We start from the raw sequence: 19,950 nt of genomic DNA on the forward strand, positions 1-19,950 counted from the left end.
CACACACAGACACACACGCACGCACACGCACACACACACACACACATATCTTGTCAGAATGAGGAGCCTGCAAACTTGTCGCTCTCTGAAGTGCAGAATATCAGGTGTGAGGAAAGATAGATAATTGAAGCCTCATCATCACCATTCTGGACTAATGGTCATCTAGAGCCACCAGAGAGGGAGACCTCGTTACTACACTCTCACTTTTGACAGCCAAATCAAAGAAGCCAAAATAATTCAAAAATAAAATAACTTCCAGAGAAACCACTTTCTACCATGCAACTGGCTGCTGGGAAGGGAGGAGAAGTGGCCAGTGTGGAAGTGTCGCCCATCACCGTGGCTCTGACCCCATGCCACCTCTGGGAGGTGGGGGTCCTAGGGCAGCAGCCAGCACAGGTCTCAGATCTAAGAAGACAACAGAGGGGCTGCTGTCCCCCCACACGCCTACTTCACACATTCATTCAACCAACATGTACTGACCTCTATGTGCCAAGCACTGCATTAGGTGCTGGGGACATGGAGACGAACAAGACAGACACAGCCCTCCCTCCCAGGGCTTACCCTATATCGTTACTTTCACCAAATTCTTCCCAGTACTGTCAGAGATTTGAGAGATGCCACCAAAGAACCAAGGAGCACAGAGGCGTCCTGAGGACTGAACTCAATAGTCTTCCACATACGTGTGGAAGGGGTGGTGCAAGAGAAAGAAAGAGCATGTAAACCAGGTCTCAATGGCCTCTAGGTCCCTGTTTGCAGCAATATCTTCGGGGCTTTTAGAAGATTCCAGTAAAGGGAAACTAAGAAGTGATTGATGCCGCAGCATGTGTCCATGTCCCTCCCCCTCTGGTGGTTCAGTCCACTCCAGGGAAAGCTTTCCACTCTGGCCAACCTCCTCCCCTGACCCCGCCACCACATGTTCAGAGAGCCTGGCTACTCAAAGTGTGGTCCAGGGACCAGCCATGTGGCCGTCACCTGGGAGCTCCTCAAAAATGCAGACTCTCGAGTATCACGCCAGGCTTCTTGAACCAGAATCTGATTTTAACAGGATCTCCAGGTGACCCCTGCACAAGTTACTGTCTGAGAAGCCTTGATTCCCATAAACTATTCAAACCTCAATTTAAAAGAAGTATTTTTAAAGATTCTTTTCTGATCGCATTAACTACCCACAGATGGTAACTGTGAGACTCTTGGATATTTTGGGACTATGTCTCTCTGAAAATATATCATTAAAAAAGTTTCCTGCTTTGTGTTTGTACCATCAGGAGAACTCCTCAGCACTGAGTATGTCTTTTTATAGAGATCAAATACTCAAGCATCAAACTAGAAGAATAAAACCCAAGCTGAGTTACTTGGGGCAGATCAGCCTCTACTACCAACTTCTCAGAATTACCACAGGCTTTCAGGGTGCAAGAGAGAAAGAGCTCAGGACTCAGAAGCAGGACAATGGAGTTCAAGGCTTAGGTCTGCTACCAAAAGAATTTAGGACCTTGGATAAATCACTTAACTTGTCCAAGACTCAAGTTTCCCTGAAGCATTGGGCCGGCCCCATGGCTCACTCAGGAGAGTGAGGCGCTGGTAGCGCCAAGGCCGCGGGTTCAGATCCTCTGTAGGGATGGCTGGGCTGGTGCACTCACTGGCTGAGCGTGGTGCGGACGACACCGAGCCAAGGGTTACAGTCCCATTACCGGTCAAAAAAAAAAAAAGAAGCATCAAACAAGATGATCCCTGAGGTCATCTCCAGCCCAGAGATTACAGAAGAGTTGAAATATGTTTTAGAGTTTCCTCCGCATTTCCGTGGCACTGAATAACCCGCTCTGGGGCACGGGAGGGGACCATAAAAAGACTCTTCTCGTTGACGGGCAGGTGGTAAGACTTGAAGGTATTGCACCCAGCCAAGGTGCTCTAGCTCCCCTTGCCCTGCAGTTTAAAGCAGGAGAGACTGGCTTCCCAGATGTGTATAAAACAGCTCCCACCAGTCGCCCAAAAGCAGGAATGAATTATTCTCAGTCCACTTCTGTGTGGGATCTCCTGCTGACTGTGCTTCTGCTCTCCTATGTGGGAGAGAAGTCCAGACCCCCCCAGGCTGGCTCAGCCACACTTCTGTGGGACCACAGCCTCCCCCTGCTCAACAACCCCAACGGACAGGGTGAAGCAGTAGCCAATTCACTCGGTCACCCTCCAAATGGAGGAGATTGGACAGATCTAAGCATAAAGGACACACCTCTGGGTTTCAAAGATGGGGAAGGACAGGTGCCAATCAGTGTGGGGGGACTTCCCAAAGAATTTAGCTTACGATGACCTTGCCTTAAAAACAGGGATGTCCGTGATGTGACGTGCAGTTTTAGATCTCTAGCATATTTGAGGTTTCGGATGTACAATGATTTGTGTAAACTGTGGTGGGATGAAGTCCAACACGGCCAAGAGAATACTTGATTCCTACGAATTACCATCTAGTGCCACCTTAATGAAGATGTGCACCCTTGAACCCATCATGACTCAGCCCTTCATTCCTCTGAGTAAAGGGCCTGAGGAGAGGTGAGCCTCCACCCTCGTGTGAAAGAGCCCAGGAGGAGTCAGGCCGATGGACCTGACCAAGCCCGCGAGCGGCTGCGGGAACAGAGAGCAGTTCTGAGAGAACGCATTGATAGAGGTGGGCCAGGAGATGGTACAGCCGTCCCTCACACACGGTCTCGTTCATGTGACACTCCAGACCTAATCAATGACTCTCTCCATGGGGCAAGAAACTCAAAACAGAGCCCAGCTGCACTCATGCCATGGCCTACCCAAATCTGAGGGAGATTCTGGGGAGATGAGAGTATCCCTGTTTAATGCCGGATGTCACTACGCACAGTAACTATGTACAGAATTTGGAAAAGCCAGCTTTGAACAACCTCTGGCCATCTCAGAAGACATTTAAAACCCTCAGGGAGCACTCACTCACCTGTGCACCTCGGGAGGCTCCCTCTGGATTTTGGAGCTCGCCTCCACCACCTCTTTGGCCACTTTCCCACTGCAAAAGACAGAAGCACAACGTACGTGCACAGACACTCAGCAGAAGGGGAGGGGTGTGCACACACATCACTTTTTTTGTAACTTCACAGCAGTCTGACCCAGCTGTAAGAATCTACCCCTTCTCCTCTTCCACGAGCGGTAGTGACTGTAGAGTGTGCAGGTGCCCCATGAGCACAAGAGGTCAATGGAGTGGAAATGGAAGGCAGCACGGGCACAAGCCAAGGTGCGCTTGTTGACAATCAAAACAGTCAGATGTAAACACCTGCCCCACTCCCATCCCATCACGGAAATGGAACCACAGGTACCCACCTATATCGAAATCTACTTCCTTTGAAAAATATCTTGCTGCTTGACACTGTCTTGATCTGACTGGATTTTGCATACCTTCAAGAAAAAGCAAAGTCCAAGTGAGACACGCTGTTAGAACTGTGGTAATCATATTTTCAACTGCAAGAAAGAAATGTATTCTATATTGTGCAGCATGCATGCACAGGAACGGAAAGAAAAGTTTCACAAAAGAATAGTTACTTTCACTATGTGTACTGCCATTTGATATTTTCTATGCTATTCCCTTTCATTGTTTTAAATGCTGGTCATGACCCACACATTTGGTTTCATAATCTGTTACCAGGTCACGACCTGCAACAGGACTACGTGATATTGACAATCAGAAGGCATTCTTCCCCAGTTTCTAATGGAAACATAGGGAGAGGATGGAATTTTGGGACATGGCACTGTTAAATTCATTGGTGCTGGGGGCACTTTGTGGCCTTTGCTTGTATCAACATTCCAGTAGTTTCCTTCCTGGCAACACGGGTCACTCATTGTGCTACAAAGAACTCACTTATTGTGTATTGCCCAAGCGAGGGAACGAGGGGCCATGTCGCCATGGGAATGGTTGCTGGCTTCTGTGTCACCATGACGCAGTGCCCTTTAAAAGAACCCACACTGGTATATGACTAAGAAACACAAGGAACAAGAAGCCCAGCCAAGCACTGATTCAGCACCTCTGAGCCATACTTGTAAATAAGTACCGAACAGCAACACTCTGAAAAACAGTCTAAAACATGGGCTGCCTGGAGGCCGCACACAGAGCACTAAATCACTGTGACAGCTGAGGATTCCTCCGCAGCAGTCACTTCAAGCCTCATGCAATTAAATCCAACAAGTTAGAAAGAACGGGTCTCCCCAAGTTCAGGATCATTTACAATACTGGTAGTCAGAAAATCTTAAATACATACACACAAAACGATATACTCCACAGAATTCTCAGCGAAGACAAGGCTGTGAAGCTTCAGGGCAGGCAGTGACCCCACCCCCGAGCCTCATCAAGCTTCTTTCATTCACTCAGCAATTATTAACCAAGTGCAGACCCAGCTCCACGCACCAAGCTAAGTGCGGGGTCTCTGCACTCGTGGGGTGTAAGGTCTAGAGAGGAAATGGACATTAATCTAGTAACCATGCAAATAAATGTAAATTACAAGCTGTGGAGCTATGAAGAAAAATATACAATGGGGGGGGGCGCAGCTGATGTGGTCTGGGGGCCGGAAAAGTGTCCTGAGGAAGCGACCTCTGAGCTGAGGTCCAAGGCTGGGCAGCTGTTAAGCAGGGGACGGTGGTGGGTGGTGATGGGTGTCAGCAGGCACAAAAGCCCTCAGCTTGAGCTCTCAAGGAACTAAGACCTCGTATGCATTTTCCCATGTTATTATAATTACACATACATGCACATTTTTTTCCTAATGAAAAAAGAAGAGCAAATGTACAAATGTACAGAGAGGAACAAGGCGAGCCTGGAGAGAGAGCCAGAGTCCAGTTCTGCAGGACCTGACCTTCAGTTTTCCTTGTTAAGGATTTTGGTCTTCATCCAAAGAAAAATGGAAAGCCACGGTAAGTCTTTTGCAAAGAATCCCCCCACCCCCACCCTGTGCACCTCTGTAAACAGCCCCAGATGACCCAGAGGGACATATGAGATCCACACCTTAGAGCATCCTCACAGCCCAGGCTGCTAGCCAGAGGTTCTTCCCAGACCACACCCAGCCAAGAGGCTCCAAATCCCCCACAAGCCACGCTCAGGTGGTCTTTGCTGTGTCCCCCTCCTGCTCCTCCTGTGAAGACACGTCTGCTCTGGGCCCATCTGCCCCTCCCCCTGCACAGCTGTGGGCCTGGCACCTTGTCTACTGGATTCCAAGAAAGGAACAATCACCCCCTCCTCTTCCCCATCTTCTCAGTGACGTGTGGCTTCCAAGTCCCCAGAGATGGGGGGAAGAGAAAGCTTTAAAAAAGCTTTGGCCTTTTTATTGTTTATTTTTATTTTTTTAGTCTAGGTTCCTAAAGATCCTTGTGGCAAAGTGGTCTGCTAAGAAAAGAAAATGATTAAGAGCCTTAACTGGATTTTCAAAATTAAAATCAGTGCTGTGCCCACTTTACAGAAGTGACACTGGAAGCTGGCCTGTATTTACACTCAACCTCCCGGCCAGGGAGAGGTGGCAGCTCTCTGTCACTGGGTCAGCCTCCACTCTGGCCCACCCAGGTCCCATGAACAGGCTGTGCTGTCTCCTTACACCCAGACTGGCCTCTTGGGGACGGGCCTTGGCACTGTGCTGCCACCACAGAACACTCTGAGAGTGACTCGGGAACAACAGGTCAAAAGACATACGTCACAGAGAAAGCCAGCAGCTGTCTGCTCAGGAGGAGAGAGAGAAAGAGCACTTGGCAGCTGATTTCCCCAATGCTCATCCATGGCATTCAACCTGCTCTGAGAAGCTCTCCCGGGAGCATCACCACCAATGGCCTGTCCTCCCAAACGTCCAGGTGAACTCCTAGAATGTTTCAGTTGAGATTTTAATAAAATTTTAACAGGGGAGTGTATTCTGAGAAGTGGAACATAATCCCACTGGGAATAGGGAAACAAAGACCACAGAAGGGAGGGAAATGGGAAGGAGAAAGAACGGTGGCCAGTCTAAGGCACAGCAGTCCAGTACACCAATTCCCAGGCCTGGCCACACCTGGAGGAGGTGTTAAAAACACAGGTGCTCAGGCTTGATCATTAGAGATTCTGATTCAGTAGGTCTGCAGAGGGGCTTGTATTTTAACCAAGCACCCCGAGGTGATTCCAAGGCAGCCCACCTGCATTTGAGAACCTCTGAGTCCCCAAATTCTTCTCCAATGACCCAAGGGATAACATTTCACTTGAAAGAACAGTAGCCCAGATTCCCACCTGCCTCTGATTCTGTGACCCTGGTCATGTCATATAGCTTTTCTAAGCCTCAGTTTCTCCATGTATTTTTTAAAGGGGAGGGTGTCATAATGCCTGCTTCATAGGACTGAGGAGGGTTACACGAGAGTAAATGATTTGAAAGCACCTAGAGTAGTACCTGTTCATTATACAATAGTTTCCCTCCTTAATACCACTCTCAAAACCTCTTCATTGTCTTCTCACTATCAAGTTACTAAAGCCAATTCTCCAAATCATGAAGGTTCCAGGGAAACACTGAAAGCAAATAAAGCTCTAGCTCTAGCCAGAATGTTCCAGGCTCTGTTTACCAAGCTGTCCCATCAACAGTAAGCCCAGGGAAGAGTCTTCTCATCACCAAAAGCAATGCATTCATGACCTAGTTAAAATCCCCTCCAGCCTCTGCCTTCTTTCCTGCCTGCTATCTCCCACTTACACCTCCAACTCCCCATCAGAATCCCAGCACAGAAGCTGGACTACGCTCTAACACCTGGCCTCACGGAGAAATCCAGGGGGTCTCTGCAGGAGCATGCATCCTCGCACCCACCTCCAATGTTTCCCCTGACACCTGCTGTTCCAAGGACTGGGGACAGGGTCAGTTTAGGTGCTAGGGCAATACTAAGTGGTACTCCACGAGGCCATCTCTAGAATTAACCACAAGATCGCCCATTGAAATCAGGGTTTAGAACTTCTGGAGTCATCATAACAATAACAGCATTTGTTATTATTGAGCCTTTACTACGGGTCATGTGCCACCCATAGCACCTTAAATGCACTAATTCATTTCATCTTCACAGGTCTCTTCTGAGAGGAAGCAATCCAAATACTTACATGAAGAAATTGGGGCACAGAGGGGTTAAGTCACTTAACCATGGTCACATGATAGAAGCTGTAGAAACCAGGCTACAAACCCAAGTCTGTCTGATTTCAGTATTTCTAAAGTAATGCTTTAGCCATACAGGCTCTCAAACTTCAGTGAGCATCAGAATCACCTGGAAGTCTCTTTAAAACACAAGTTTCTGATTCAGTCAGTCTGGGGAAGGGCCCAAGAATCTGCATTTCCAACAAATTCCTGAGAGTGCTGATGCTGGTCCAGGGACCCTTCCTGGAGAATCACTGGACTAGAGCAAAGTTTTCAGTCCTTGGCTGCACTCCAGCAACACCTGGGAAACATTTATCACCACTAGTAACTAGACCCTTTGTCCCAGATTTGGATTTCTTTATTGAGATATGATTTACATACCATAAAGTTTACCCTTTTAGATTGTACACTCCAGTGGTGTTTAATGTAATTCACAAAGCTTAAAAAATTGAACCAAAAAAACTAATCACCACTATCTAATACTAAAACATTTTCATCCCACAAAAGAAACTCCCTGTACCCACTGGTAGTCATTGCCCATTTCCCCCACCCCCAGCCCTAGGCAACCATTAATCTACATTTCATATACATGGAACCATACAATATGTGGTATTTTGTGTCTGGCTTCTTTCACTTAGCATTGTGTTTTCAAGGCTCATCCATGTTGTAGCATGTGTCAGTACTTCATTCATTTTCATGGCTCAATAATATTCTATTGTATGGATATACCACATTTCTTTTATCCATTCACCATCATTTCTTTCAACCATTCCACATTTATCCAAATGTGGAAACATTTGGGTTGTGTCCAGTTTTTAATTATTATGAATAACGAATAATGCTATGAACATTCCCAAACGAGTTTTGGTGAGAACTCTGTTTTTGATTTATAATTGGGTCTGGGGTAGGATCCAAGGACCGATGGCACTGGTATTTTTTAAAAGCTCCCCCAGGTGATACTCATGTGCAGTCAGGCTGAGAACCACAGTTTAGAACCCTGTCACTCAAAGTGGGGCCCGTGGGCCTGAAGAACAGCAGAACTTGGAGAGCTTATCAGAAATTTGAAACCTCAGGCCTGCTCCGGACCTCCTGAATCAGAGCCCACATTTTAACTAGATCTCCAGATAATTCATGTGCTCACTGAAGTGGGAGAGGTGCTTGATTAGGGAGCGAGTCTGGGTTCCTTTTTTTCTATCATTGTTCCTCTAGCACAATTTCCAAATGAGAAATTTATTAGGGACCACATTTACCTGCACACAATTCCATACTAAATGGGGACAAAGAGTGTCACTGGAGCCTCCACCATGCCACAGTGTCTAGCACAGTACACAGAATAAAATAGGTGAGAGATAAGGATTTACTGAATGAAAACTTCAGTAAACCACTGAATCCTTCAATGTGTCCAGTGTGCCTTCGGTGAACCAGTGCCCAGAAATGGTGAGCTCCAGTGCTCTGGGGCTGGCAGCACCTAGACAACACAAGGTATAAAAAAGAAGCTTGGTGACTAAGTCTGTGTTGGGGATCTCCTGGGGTCTGGAGTAGGCAGGAAAACCAGACTGTCTGCTTCTGGGCTCAGTTCCCAGGCAGCAGATCTCAGAGCCAGGGCTTTCCAACCAGACCAGTGGCCCTGAGACAGCTGACAACCAGCAGCACATTCATGTCTTAAAAGCACACTGGGGAATTTGTAGCAGCAGCCACCAGCCTCCCTGTTCCCAAGGCAGGTGAACTGAAAACAGAAGGAGCAAACCACCCCCAAGGCCAGGCCTTGCCCTGACAACTGAACCCACTAAAATGCAGCACCAGTGGGACAGAGCTGGAGGCAGGGCCAGGACCTCTGCCCGGGGCAGGGTTGGAGCAGCAGAGGAAGCAAGCACCCACCCCTGAGGTTAACAGAATCAGAGCCCTTCAGAATCAGGGACTGGGCTCTGCATCCAAGTGGTGCTGCAAAACCTCTCATCATTAGCAGAGGGGCTGACAATAGTGGTCATAGCAGCAGCTGCCATTTATTGATGACCCAGCAATTCCACTCCAAGGTATAAACCCAAGAGAATTGTTTACTCAAAAACTGTATACATATGTTCATAGCATTATCCACAATAGCTAAAAAAGAGTTCAAATATCCATCAACTGATGAATGGATAAACAAAATGTGGTATATCCACGCAATGGAATCTCATTCACCCCTAAAAAGGAATGAAGGACTGATACACACTACAACACGGATGAACCTTGAAAACATTATAGTAAGTGAAAGAAGCCAGGCACAAAAGGCCACATAGTTTATGATTCCATTTATATAAAATGTCCAGCATAGGCAAACTCATAAAGACAAAAAGTACATGAATGATTTCCAAGGGCTGGAGAGAGGGGAGAATGTGGAGTAACTGCTGATGGGCACCAGGTTTCTCTTGGGGGTGGTAAAAGTGTTCTGGAATTAGGATGACTGCATAACTTTGTACGCTGCACTAAAAACCACTGAATTACATACTTTAAATGGGTGAATTTTATATGTGAATTAGATTTCGATTTATTAAATAATTTAAAGCAAAAACAAAAACTCTTAGTCTCTGAATAAAGACTGAAGGCCTCAAGCGCTGTTTCCCTCTCTATCCTCTTATGTGGATGGAATGTTCTAGACATGCTGATTGTTCAGATGCCAGTGGGTATCTTGTTTTTTTTTTACCAGTCCCCAAACACTGTAGAGGACACCCAGATGGCTTGAGGTGGTGATGGTCATGGAAACATCTACTGATACGCATCACCTTTTCCTGCCATTCCTAGAAGCCAGCATTTTGTGCATCATCTCACGCAGGGGTTTTCAAATTATCCTCCTGATAGGGCTTGCCCAGGACTGAGGGGATTCCTGGGACTGGGGATTCTCAGTGCTAAACCTGGGAAAGTCCCAGGCAAACTGTACAGCTGGTCACCCAAGTTCCTGAGGAGCACCGAGCAGTGGACAGAGGGTCTTCAATTTCCACTCCCGACTCTAGCTCCATCTACAACCACAGCTTCTCTGTCTTTACCTTTTATACGTTGGTCTTTGCCAACATTTCAGTTTAAGGAAAAGTGTTCTGTGGCTAAAAACAGGTTTAAAAACCATTATCTGAGCCATCATTCTCCTGATGATCTTCACCAGCCAAAGCTCAGGCAGTTCAGAAATTCAGCATTTTCAGTGAGTTGAGTCTAATGAGGATAACAGAATCTCGGTTTGAGGCTTGGGGTAAACTGAGCAAAAGCCCCCAGGATGAGCTACAGGGGTGGGCAGTGCTGGTGCCCTGGGCAGGGATGGGCCAGGGTCTTTACCATGTCCACTACCCCCACTTTTCCAGGCAGCAGGTGAGTCTCATAGAAGAGGAGGGGGAAATCCACAGACAAATCCTCAGTTTGACCCTCCTTTGAAACCTGAGAGCTTTATGAATGGTTTCAAAGTCCTGTCCTGCGCCGACTTTCTATGCTCCTGTACTCTGAGAGCATTCCACTTACAAATCTTTGACTCTTGTTTCTATATACCGAAGCCTTCTCACTATGAGCACGTGTGACTCTCTGCCAAAGGTCTCTTCTTGTGGTTGCAAGAGCACATCGAGCCCATACTGAGAGGACACCAGCAAGTACCAGTGTTAACTCTGCCCTCCAGAGCAGCCCTCAACCAAAATGAACGGGGAACTGGCAGATAAACAGCTGCCTCTGTGCCCGCTGGCAGGAGAACACTGAGGCAGGTTATACAGTCTCCTAGTGCCCCTGGCAGAGCAGGGCCGGCTGCACACCGCAGGGACTGCTTCCTGATCTCGCTTCCCCACTCCCCTGCTGGTATGTACACTGACTACATCCCAAATAAGCTGCTTGTACCAAACTCTATCTCAAGGTCTGCTCTGGGGGGGCAAAAATAGATTCTGTGACTTGTTTAATGGAAAATTAATTTCAAAAAACAAATGAACAAAATAGCCCACAGCGATTTTATGGGAAACACCAAACATAGAGCTCAGGACTTAGGCCAATGATGGCTGGGAGTTACTCTGAACAATGCACCAAATTGATAATTCACCTAAATACAATAAAAAGAACTTTATTAAATCAAATGAATATGCAGCCATTTGCAAAACTTAAAGGCTTCCATGGGTGTTTTTAAAACCTATGATTAAATGAATAAATGCTACTTACTTATAAAAGGCCTGGTTCTCCACACCACACTTCCAAAGATGTTTGCAGGCAGCTGGTGTTGAAGTATGAAAAGCCAACATGGCTTTTTTCTAATAAAAAAATAACAAAAGAAGAAAGGGTATGTTAAACACAGGTTATGTTTTTCATGTTTTTCCTTAGAGTATTTTCCTAGTTGTATCTCGCCTTCTACCAAACAGATTTGAAGCAACTGAACACATTACTATGTTCTTTAAAGTGGTGTTGAAATGGGACTCCCCCACCCCTTGCAGACATCACCAACCTATCTACGCCCTGTTTCTGATTAAAAAAAAAAAAAAAAGTTGCCACACAATCCTTGTCAACAATCCAGGCATCACCCACCTCTGTCAGACTCAGATTAGTCTAAAAACTTACCTGCCATCCTTGAATAACTAGTACTTGAGCTGAACACTAGGGTCAAGAATGTTTCGGTAATGGCTTCCTCCCCGATGCATTCCCTGGCGAACCCACAACTATGTCTGGTAATTCATTTTAAGAATCTCAGTATTTTCAAACTCTGTTTATAACAAGCTAACCAGCGCTGGCGGATGTCTAGCTTTTTAAGTACTCTTTATTTGTTCCACGTATCTGTGTCACGGCACAAAGAGATAGGGAAAGGCTCCATCTTTTTACTTCTCTGGTATGTCCCAGTCTAGTTCTCACACAGGGCTGTACAGTCAGCATTGCTTACTGACTTTCTTCTCAAATGCGCAAACCCAGTGTTTATTTATTTGCCTCTAAAATGTCTGCAGTATACAGTTTCCATTATCATCACACACTTCAAAGTCACAGGCTCCAGGGGCTACAATACTGAAGGCACACTTTATTCTTGAACCTCTCTCACTCACGCACACAACAATGGGTAGTTAGAAAAGCAGTATCTGACCTCCTTCTGGGTGCCAATCACATAAAATGTCTTCCCTTCAAACTTCAATTTGCAGACATCTGGCCTAAGAAAAGAAAATCTCTGCGTGAGAAGAAAAAAAAAGTGGCAGCTAACCAAGGTACCTGGCTTTCCCAAAGGAATCCTGCTGACTCGCAAATGCCAAGCAGACTGCAATGAGTCAAGAGATTGTCTTGTCATTGGTGAAGGTCTAATGAGCAGCGAACAGCCCCACGTGAATTAAGAGAGGATCCATAGGCAGCTCAGAATTATTTATTCCATATTTGAACAGTTAAGCTGCATCTTTCTTCCAAGGAGCTCTGGACTGTTTGTGAACATTAATGACCAAAACAACATTTATTGGCCAGCCCACTTTGTAAGGCAGGAAGAATGTGGTTTTTTCAGATTCAGTCAATAAAATAATACAGATTTGCAGTAACTGACTTTCTCATCCTTTCACATCTCCAAGAAGCACATAACATCACACTGCAAAACTTTCATTCCTGTTCTCCCTGTTTACAATACAAAAGAGTTGTGTTTTCATACGAGGTACTTCCAAAAGCTCATGGAAAATTTTAATTAAAAGATAATATGCATCTTTCCATGGATTTTCTGAATATCTCGTATATTGAGAAGCTCAAAATTGTGAGAACAACTTGACGAATGACAAATTATGGTCAAAAGAGTGACTTTAGGTTTCATCTTAAAGAGCTGCTTGATTAAAACCTGTCTGGAATGTAGACTCCAGGTCACCTCCTTGATGAGAAGATGTGTGCAAAGAGAAGAGATTTCTAATTCCTGGGATTAGGAATTCATGCCCCTGAGCTTTTCCTGGGGAATAAAGAACAGTGAGGTCACATGAAGGTGTTTTAACTTAGCTAGAGGATTTGCAAGAGTGACAAACTCACTGGATTTTTTTAAAAAAACAAACAAACAAACTAGGATTAATGTGGAAGGAAAATTTGTTTTAGTAACACATACATGGCAGTTACAAATACATGTGCCTAAACAGAGGCTGCGGAGGATGGGGTCTGCATCAACACCCCATCAGGAGCACCAAGATTTAGACAAGATGCAGAAGCCAGAAACAAATGGTCCAGAGACTATCCATCGCCACTCTTCAGTGTGCACAGGAAATAAGAAAGCCCACAGAGTGGGAGATCTACAATCAATCTGCACTCGAGACATGTCAGGTTCTAACCTGACTACTCCAGGCTCATGCAATTCAGAAACCTGAAGATCTAACACCCTTCAGGACCCCCAAGCCATTTGCAGTCCTAGGGTAGGATTTGGGAAGTCCCCAAATTACCCAGGTTCCCCCAAATCAGTAAGAATCCCTAAGGAAGCTATTCTGAAATAAACTGATGGTGATTAACATTGGAACTTCTTTGCAAGGTGCTGAAAATACAGAGAAGAAAACTGGATAGCACCCCATGTTACATGTATATGATGCTCAATGGTTCACAGATCACACCACATTTACAAAGCGCTCCACACACATGATTTCATTTGTTTCTCCATCTCCTCCCCTCCCTCTCAGGCAGCCAGACATAACTGATCCCCATTTCATGAATGAGAACGCTCAGGCTCAGGGAAGTTAGGAGACGCATTAAAGGCAAATAAGAGTTCTGAGAATGCTGATGGTGGAAGAAGAGAACAAGTGGGCACAGAGAGGGGCTGAAAGTATGAACTGAGTAAAAGACAACAATAGAGAGGGCAAGGAAGCTATGCAGAGAGGCTGGGGTCTTAGAGAGGGAGGGTTGACCATAAAATACAGCAGATGTAGGGAGCAGGGTACAGGGAGCTGACAGATGCTAATCGAGTAGAGAAGCCTTGGAAGGAAGGCTGGTGCTGAGAAAGGAAAGGGATCAGATAAAGAGGCGCTGGAAGAAATGCTGATGCTAATAGAACCATGAAACTGAGGTTTGGGTAAGTGCAAGGGAGGGTAAGTTCCAGCCCAGGTCTGAGGATGGCCACTGGCCTATAGGGAAGAACTTCAGACCCAAGGACACAGGCTGAGCCCACAAGCCAGTAAGACGGGGTGACAAGCCTGTCAGGAGCCATCAGAGAGGGAACTGAGTCAAGCTGCATGGGCAAGAGCAAGCCTTGATAATATTCCAGTGCACATGTAAGGTTCAGCCTTCCTCACTCTTTACCAAATCCATCTTGCCCTGAGACTAGACACAGGGGGTACTGCTGGTCACCTCCCTCACTGCATCCTCCCTCGTCCTTACTGACACACCTAGCTTCATCCTTTCTTGAGGTCACTGTTCATGCACAGCATGCTCTTCCCAGCCCCAAGTGTGCAGACCTTGACTGGACCAACCCAGGCCCATTCTTTTCAGCAGGGACTGGTTTAAGTAGGCACATGTGACCCAATTCTGTCCAATTAGATACACAGGAAGTCTCCTAGATGGCTTCTGAAAAAGTTGTCCTTGTTTTGGGAGACACATGCACAGGGCTGCCCTCATCCAGGCTCTGGGCACTGCTGTGTGAAGACACAAAGGACAGAGTTGTATGCATGGCCATCTTAGGAGTACAAGCCCTAGGACAAAGCCACCGCCCTGGGATGGCAGAGAAGAAAATGGAGACCTAAATCCTTCAGGGTGTTGTCCAGCAGTTAACAGACCATGGAACTGCCTCACTTCTGGAACTTCTGCTTTGTGTGCCAACCAGTGCTTCTTTTTGTAAGCCATTGTGAGCAGACAGTCCTGTTACTTTTTGCCAAAAACACTTTCACTGATACTCCAGATAACAAAGGGTGAGTTTGTGCCAAGGACTCAGCAAAAGAGGAGATGGAGAGAAGTGAGTGGAGACAGTGAGTCCTGAGTGGCTCAAGGGAACTTACACCTTAACCCCACCCTGGTCCACCCCATGTCCACTCTTTGGCCATAGCTGTAGAAGCTACTGGGGGGGATTCCCTGGAAGCCTTCTCTTTGGGGGCAGAGCCCCTGAGCCCAGGTCTCCTGAGTTGACTCCTCAGTTTGACAATTCCTATTCCCCACTAAGGGCAACCTAGATCAGGTTTCATTTATAAATGATAAATCCCTTTACAATAAAGCCCCAAGGCATGGAAATGGATACTAGGCATTCTTCCTGACATTTCCAAAAAAGCCAAAGTGGAGAGGGGGAAAACAAGATTAAGAAAAATGGCAAGCCAGTTTTCCAAAGAAACACTCACCATTTTATCAAATGGATTCTCTTATTTCCCTGGAATACTACAAAACCTGCAGCAGTGAATCCTAAAAATGTTGTTGTGCCTGTTGAATCCTGAAAAAAATAGAAAAAAAAAAACTGTTTGGATTGAGGAAATAAAATAAATGAGAAATGATGTGCTTATTCATCTTCACCCTGTGTTAATTTCAGGTTAATTCCAACGACTTCAGTAATAAACTTAACTTCTAAGATGGAACTTCGAAAAGCAGGACTTCCAAAACTGGGCGAGGTCCAGGAACACATAGCTATTCCCTTTGAGGAATGGACCTTCTGCCTATCCAGGAACCTCCTGGGAAAACACAGAGTAGTCCCAAACCACTGTGTCTATTTACAAGTGTCTTCTGGGGCTGCCTGTGTTCTCGGATCTGCTCTTTAACGTAGGTAAACTGTTCTTGGTTGCCACTAGCACTCTAATGTGATGAAACCAAAGCCCTGAGCATCCAATCTAACTTGATTTAACCCCACACAAAATTTCTGGCAATGTAAGTATAAAAATACATCCAGAAAAGCCTACTTTGCTTCCAGCCTAGGCCAAAAAAACTAAACATCTCATGGATACATTAAATAAAGGACAAGGAACAACAAAAACAACAACAAAATCAAGTCAGTCTCCAAGTAATAAATAAATAAACAGAGGAGCTCAAATTCCTGGATAAAATCTAATTCACTCTATGGAATAAACTGATGAATACCATTACTAGGAAGGGGTGGCTGGCAACTATTCTAAAGCAACCGTGTGGGCAGAACAAGAGGACGCATATGCCAATCTGGGCAAGCACCACTAGCTCTCTGCCTTGGCTGCACACTGGAATCAACTGGGGAGCCTGGTCCCCACCCCACCGATCCTGCCATAACAGGCGGGGGTAGTGTTCTCAGCCACAGGAGTTCATGAAGCTCCCCAGGTATTTCAAATGAGCAGCCTGCGCCGAGAGCTACAGGACCAGTACTTTGCCAAATACTACAGGGTTTTTCAGAAAGTTCATGGAAAAACAGAATCGAAAGATAACATGCATCTTTCCATGAACTTTTTGAAGTACCCTCATATTAGCGGGTCCCACCTGGGGAAAGAAATGTTCTAGTATAACTCAAAAACTTTAATTGTCTGGCTAATACAAATGCTTAGTTTAGGAACAGGATTAGTGTCTGGCCGATGCATACTTAGTTTAAGATAGGGAAAGGAAAACATTGCTTGCATAAAACATTTCTGGAAAATGTGCACATAAGCATCTACTTGGGAGCTTGATAAGAAGGCAGATTTCCCAGGCTGCACCCCCCAGAATTCCAATTCAGTTGCTCTGAGGTGGGCCCCAGGTGATTCTGATAGAAATGGTCTGTGTTCCACCCTTGAGAGAAATACCGTCAAATAGTACAACGAAAGGAAAAAAGGCAAACGAGCACTCCTGATGCCAAAATGTAATCTGAAATCTTTCTTTTTTTCTTCCACTTTCTGATTTTTAAGGACTGCATTCTTGCTGGCAATGGCCTTGAAAGTAAATCTGTCAGGATCTGTAACTTCTCGGAGTGAAACCATCCACTTGAATGAATGAATCAATCCACGTATGTTAATTTAGGAAAACGTGGCTACTACACAGCAATCAGGCAGCAATTGGAAGACACCAATGGAGAAAATCACCTGCCAAAACATGAGGCTACAGCCCGCTGTTGTCCCTTCATTTAAGGGTTGTGATGAGGCTGTGGAAATCTCCTAAGAGGGTTCTGCCACCAATTAATGCTCTTGCGGCCAAATCAATCACTACAGGGTTACCTGCCATGTGGGGCACTTACCTTGCACGGGTGAGGATCCACCCCATAGGTTTCCAAAGTGTGAGCTTTCAGGAGTAAGTTGAATTCAGCAACCGGTGGGCTCTGGCCTCTAAAATCACACAAGAAAAGTTTAGGCAGTTAAAACAGAAAAATCATAGAATCATGGAGTCCTTTCATACAATAAAATACGATATTCTAAATGAAATAAAGAGAAAAATCCCTACATAAATAGTAATCAGTAATACTGATGATTATTTCTCACTATGAGGATCCTTTGCTGAGGAATCCGAGCTCATGTTCTCTAGCTAACTGTTCCGTAATAAATCCACAGGTACTCTGAGTACTCCTGTGACCCGTACAGTTAAGCAAGGTTACCAAGTTACCAATAAGTAAGCCCTTGCAAACTCAATCTTAATATGAAATAAATCTCAGCATCTGTTCTTTCCTACTCTTTAAAGAAGATTATCCAGGATAAATGGCATTCCTTCCCGCTCAGGGTAGAAACTGGGCAATCCTGTTAACCCCATCAACAAGCCCAAACAGAGCCATCCAGCAAAAAGAACTGTCAACCATTCCATGGAGAGCCCTGGATTTTGAAAGAAATCTCAACCACTAGTCCTAGTGCTGTTCTCCTGGGTGGTAAACAAGGTCTTGTCCTCAGCCCTGGACCGTGAAGCCTTTTCAGGGCTAACTTCTAAACCAGGATCGTGCAACATTATCAAGTCCCCATTTTGGTTGACATTAATATCCCACATGTACGTTAGAGAATCTGAATCATTCCCCGGGGATAATTATGAGAGCACCTCAAAAAGTTCACGGAGACACGTGAACAGATATGATGTTGACGGGTGGGAGGGCGGAGAGGGAGGGGAGAGCGAGGAATCGGGAAAGGGACATGAAAATCAACTACATTGTATATTGATAAAATAAAATAGATTTAAAAAAGAATGTAGAGTTGCTAAAAAAAATTCATGGAAAGATTATCTTTTAATTTTATTTTTCCATGAACTTTTTGAAGTATCCTTGTACATATTTCCAACAATCAAGAAGAGTTTACTATGGAAAACAACTGGAATTCATTTTTATTTTCAAAATGTAAAATTATATTCCAATATTCAATTTATTTCCACCCAAACTCCTCCTGAGAGATAGATTACCCCTCCCAACTTCTCTCAAGACAGCTGAGTCGTCACGCCTCTAAATCAGCTTTCTCCCTAAAGCCTCTCAAGATCTTTTCTTTACCCCTAATGCACTGAAATTTTGGTCTCGTATGTCAAGGAGCATCCTTATTTATTCATTACAATCATCACTGTGTCAACCCTTTTAATTCAACAACTTGTATCTTTCTTTGACCATTTCTTTGATTCTTCGCTCCCCTTCCCCATTTCTTCCCTCACCCCCAACCACTCTCTCTTCTCCTCTTTGAGAGGTCCTAGTAAATGGATTTCCAAACTCCTAGATCTATCCTCCACATCTTTTAACCTTTTTTCCATTCTTCATATGTCTTTTGGTACTATATTCTGAATTATTTCTTAATTCAAACTTCCAGCTTCCTAATTTATTCTTCAGCTGTGTGCATTCTGCTTTTCATCTCATTTATAAGTATTTTTTTAAAAACAATTATTTTATTTCCAATATAATTTCCATTTGGACTTTGAAATAGCAGCCTGTCCTTATTCCCAGTCATAAGTTCCTCTTTTTCCTGAGGATTACCACTTCATTTCTTGTTTGCTCCATTAATGTGGCTTTCTTGGTGCAGGTCCTTGTGTGCTGGCTCAGAGTCTCTCATTCACTGAGTGGATGTTTCCTTAACTGTCTGGTGATTCTTGGTTGGATGCTCATCTTTGCATTTGATCCTTCTGTTTAACGCAGTGGCCTCCAGAGCTTACAGGGAAGAGTGGTATGCGCCACGTGGGAAGAGTGTGTATCAGTAACTTGAGTTGGGGCTGAAGGTTCTAGTTCCTTCTGGGTGTTGCCCACACACGGGTACCTCCAGCTCAAGCCTGCTGCCCGTGACTTAGCACAAGGGACCCAGAGGAAGAGGTCAAAGTTGTCCAATTGTTCCAAAGGCATGTCCACTCACTGTGATGGCTGCTCTGTGCATGCATTGCCCGCAGCACAAAGAACTACACCCATCCTGGGTACGTGTCTGGGTCCCTTTGCTTCCTAACTTCCAGAGATATCTCAGGGCATCTGATGCAAGGATGGTAGTCTTCCCGGCATGCCCTTCCCAGTGCTTTTTCTGTTATCCATAGAGACTTGGAGAAGGCAGGGAAGGTTGCCACATACACTACTTTTTCTTTTAATAGAAAATATCATTTTTAAATTCACCCTTAACAGAATACTCCTGAGAAATCCATTCAAATACCTGCTTTAGGAAAATAAAGTCTTTCTAAAGCTTTTCAGGATTTCCGCTTCAGGTCCAGGGTTCTGGAATTTCACTGTGATATATATAAGGAGCATCTTTATTCATTTGTCCTGATCAGTGGTGTGTGAGCCTTTTTAATCCAACAATTCCTATTTTGGTCCATTTCTTCAATTCTTTTCTTTTCAAGACACAGTCATTATAATTATTTTTCTTCTTGATAAAGTAACAAAAGACTCAAGAAACTCACCAACTATATTTACAGGAAGGAGAAAGGGATTTTTTGAAAGTTTTCTCAATACACAGGTATTTCTCCACAGCTCTCTCATAAGTTCTTGAAGTAATATCTTACCTTTTGCCAAAAAATAAACCACACAGATAATTACTGAAAACATATTATTGGGCACTTTCTCTCTCGCTCACCCTCCCCCCATTTACTT

The 19,950-nt window shown here is 45.0% G+C and overlaps 1 protein-coding gene across 2 annotated transcripts in view; it reads right to left on the reverse strand.

Moving 5' to 3' along the window:
- FRMD3 (FERM domain containing 3) overlaps positions 1-19,950 on the reverse strand; it is a 247,360-nt gene that overhangs the window by 53,334 nt on the left and 174,076 nt on the right. For both annotated transcript variants that reach the window (XM_063081143.1, XM_063081142.1), the window contains exons 7-12: positions 17,167-17,254; positions 15,347-15,435; positions 12,169-12,232; positions 11,265-11,353; positions 3,322-3,396; positions 2,942-3,010 (exon numbers count right to left, since the gene is read on the reverse strand). In XM_063081143.1, the coding sequence (XP_062937213.1) occupies positions 2,942-3,010; positions 3,322-3,396; positions 11,265-11,353; positions 12,169-12,232; positions 15,347-15,435; positions 17,167-17,254 (474 nt within the window). The remainder of the gene's footprint in view (positions 1-2,941; positions 3,011-3,321; positions 3,397-11,264; positions 11,354-12,168; positions 12,233-15,346; positions 15,436-17,166; positions 17,255-19,950) is intronic.

This window comes from Cynocephalus volans, chromosome 16 (genome assembly GCF_027409185.1).
Source record: "Cynocephalus volans isolate mCynVol1 chromosome 16, mCynVol1.pri, whole genome shotgun sequence".
NCBI lineage: Eukaryota > Metazoa > Chordata > Mammalia > Dermoptera > Cynocephalidae > Cynocephalus > Cynocephalus volans.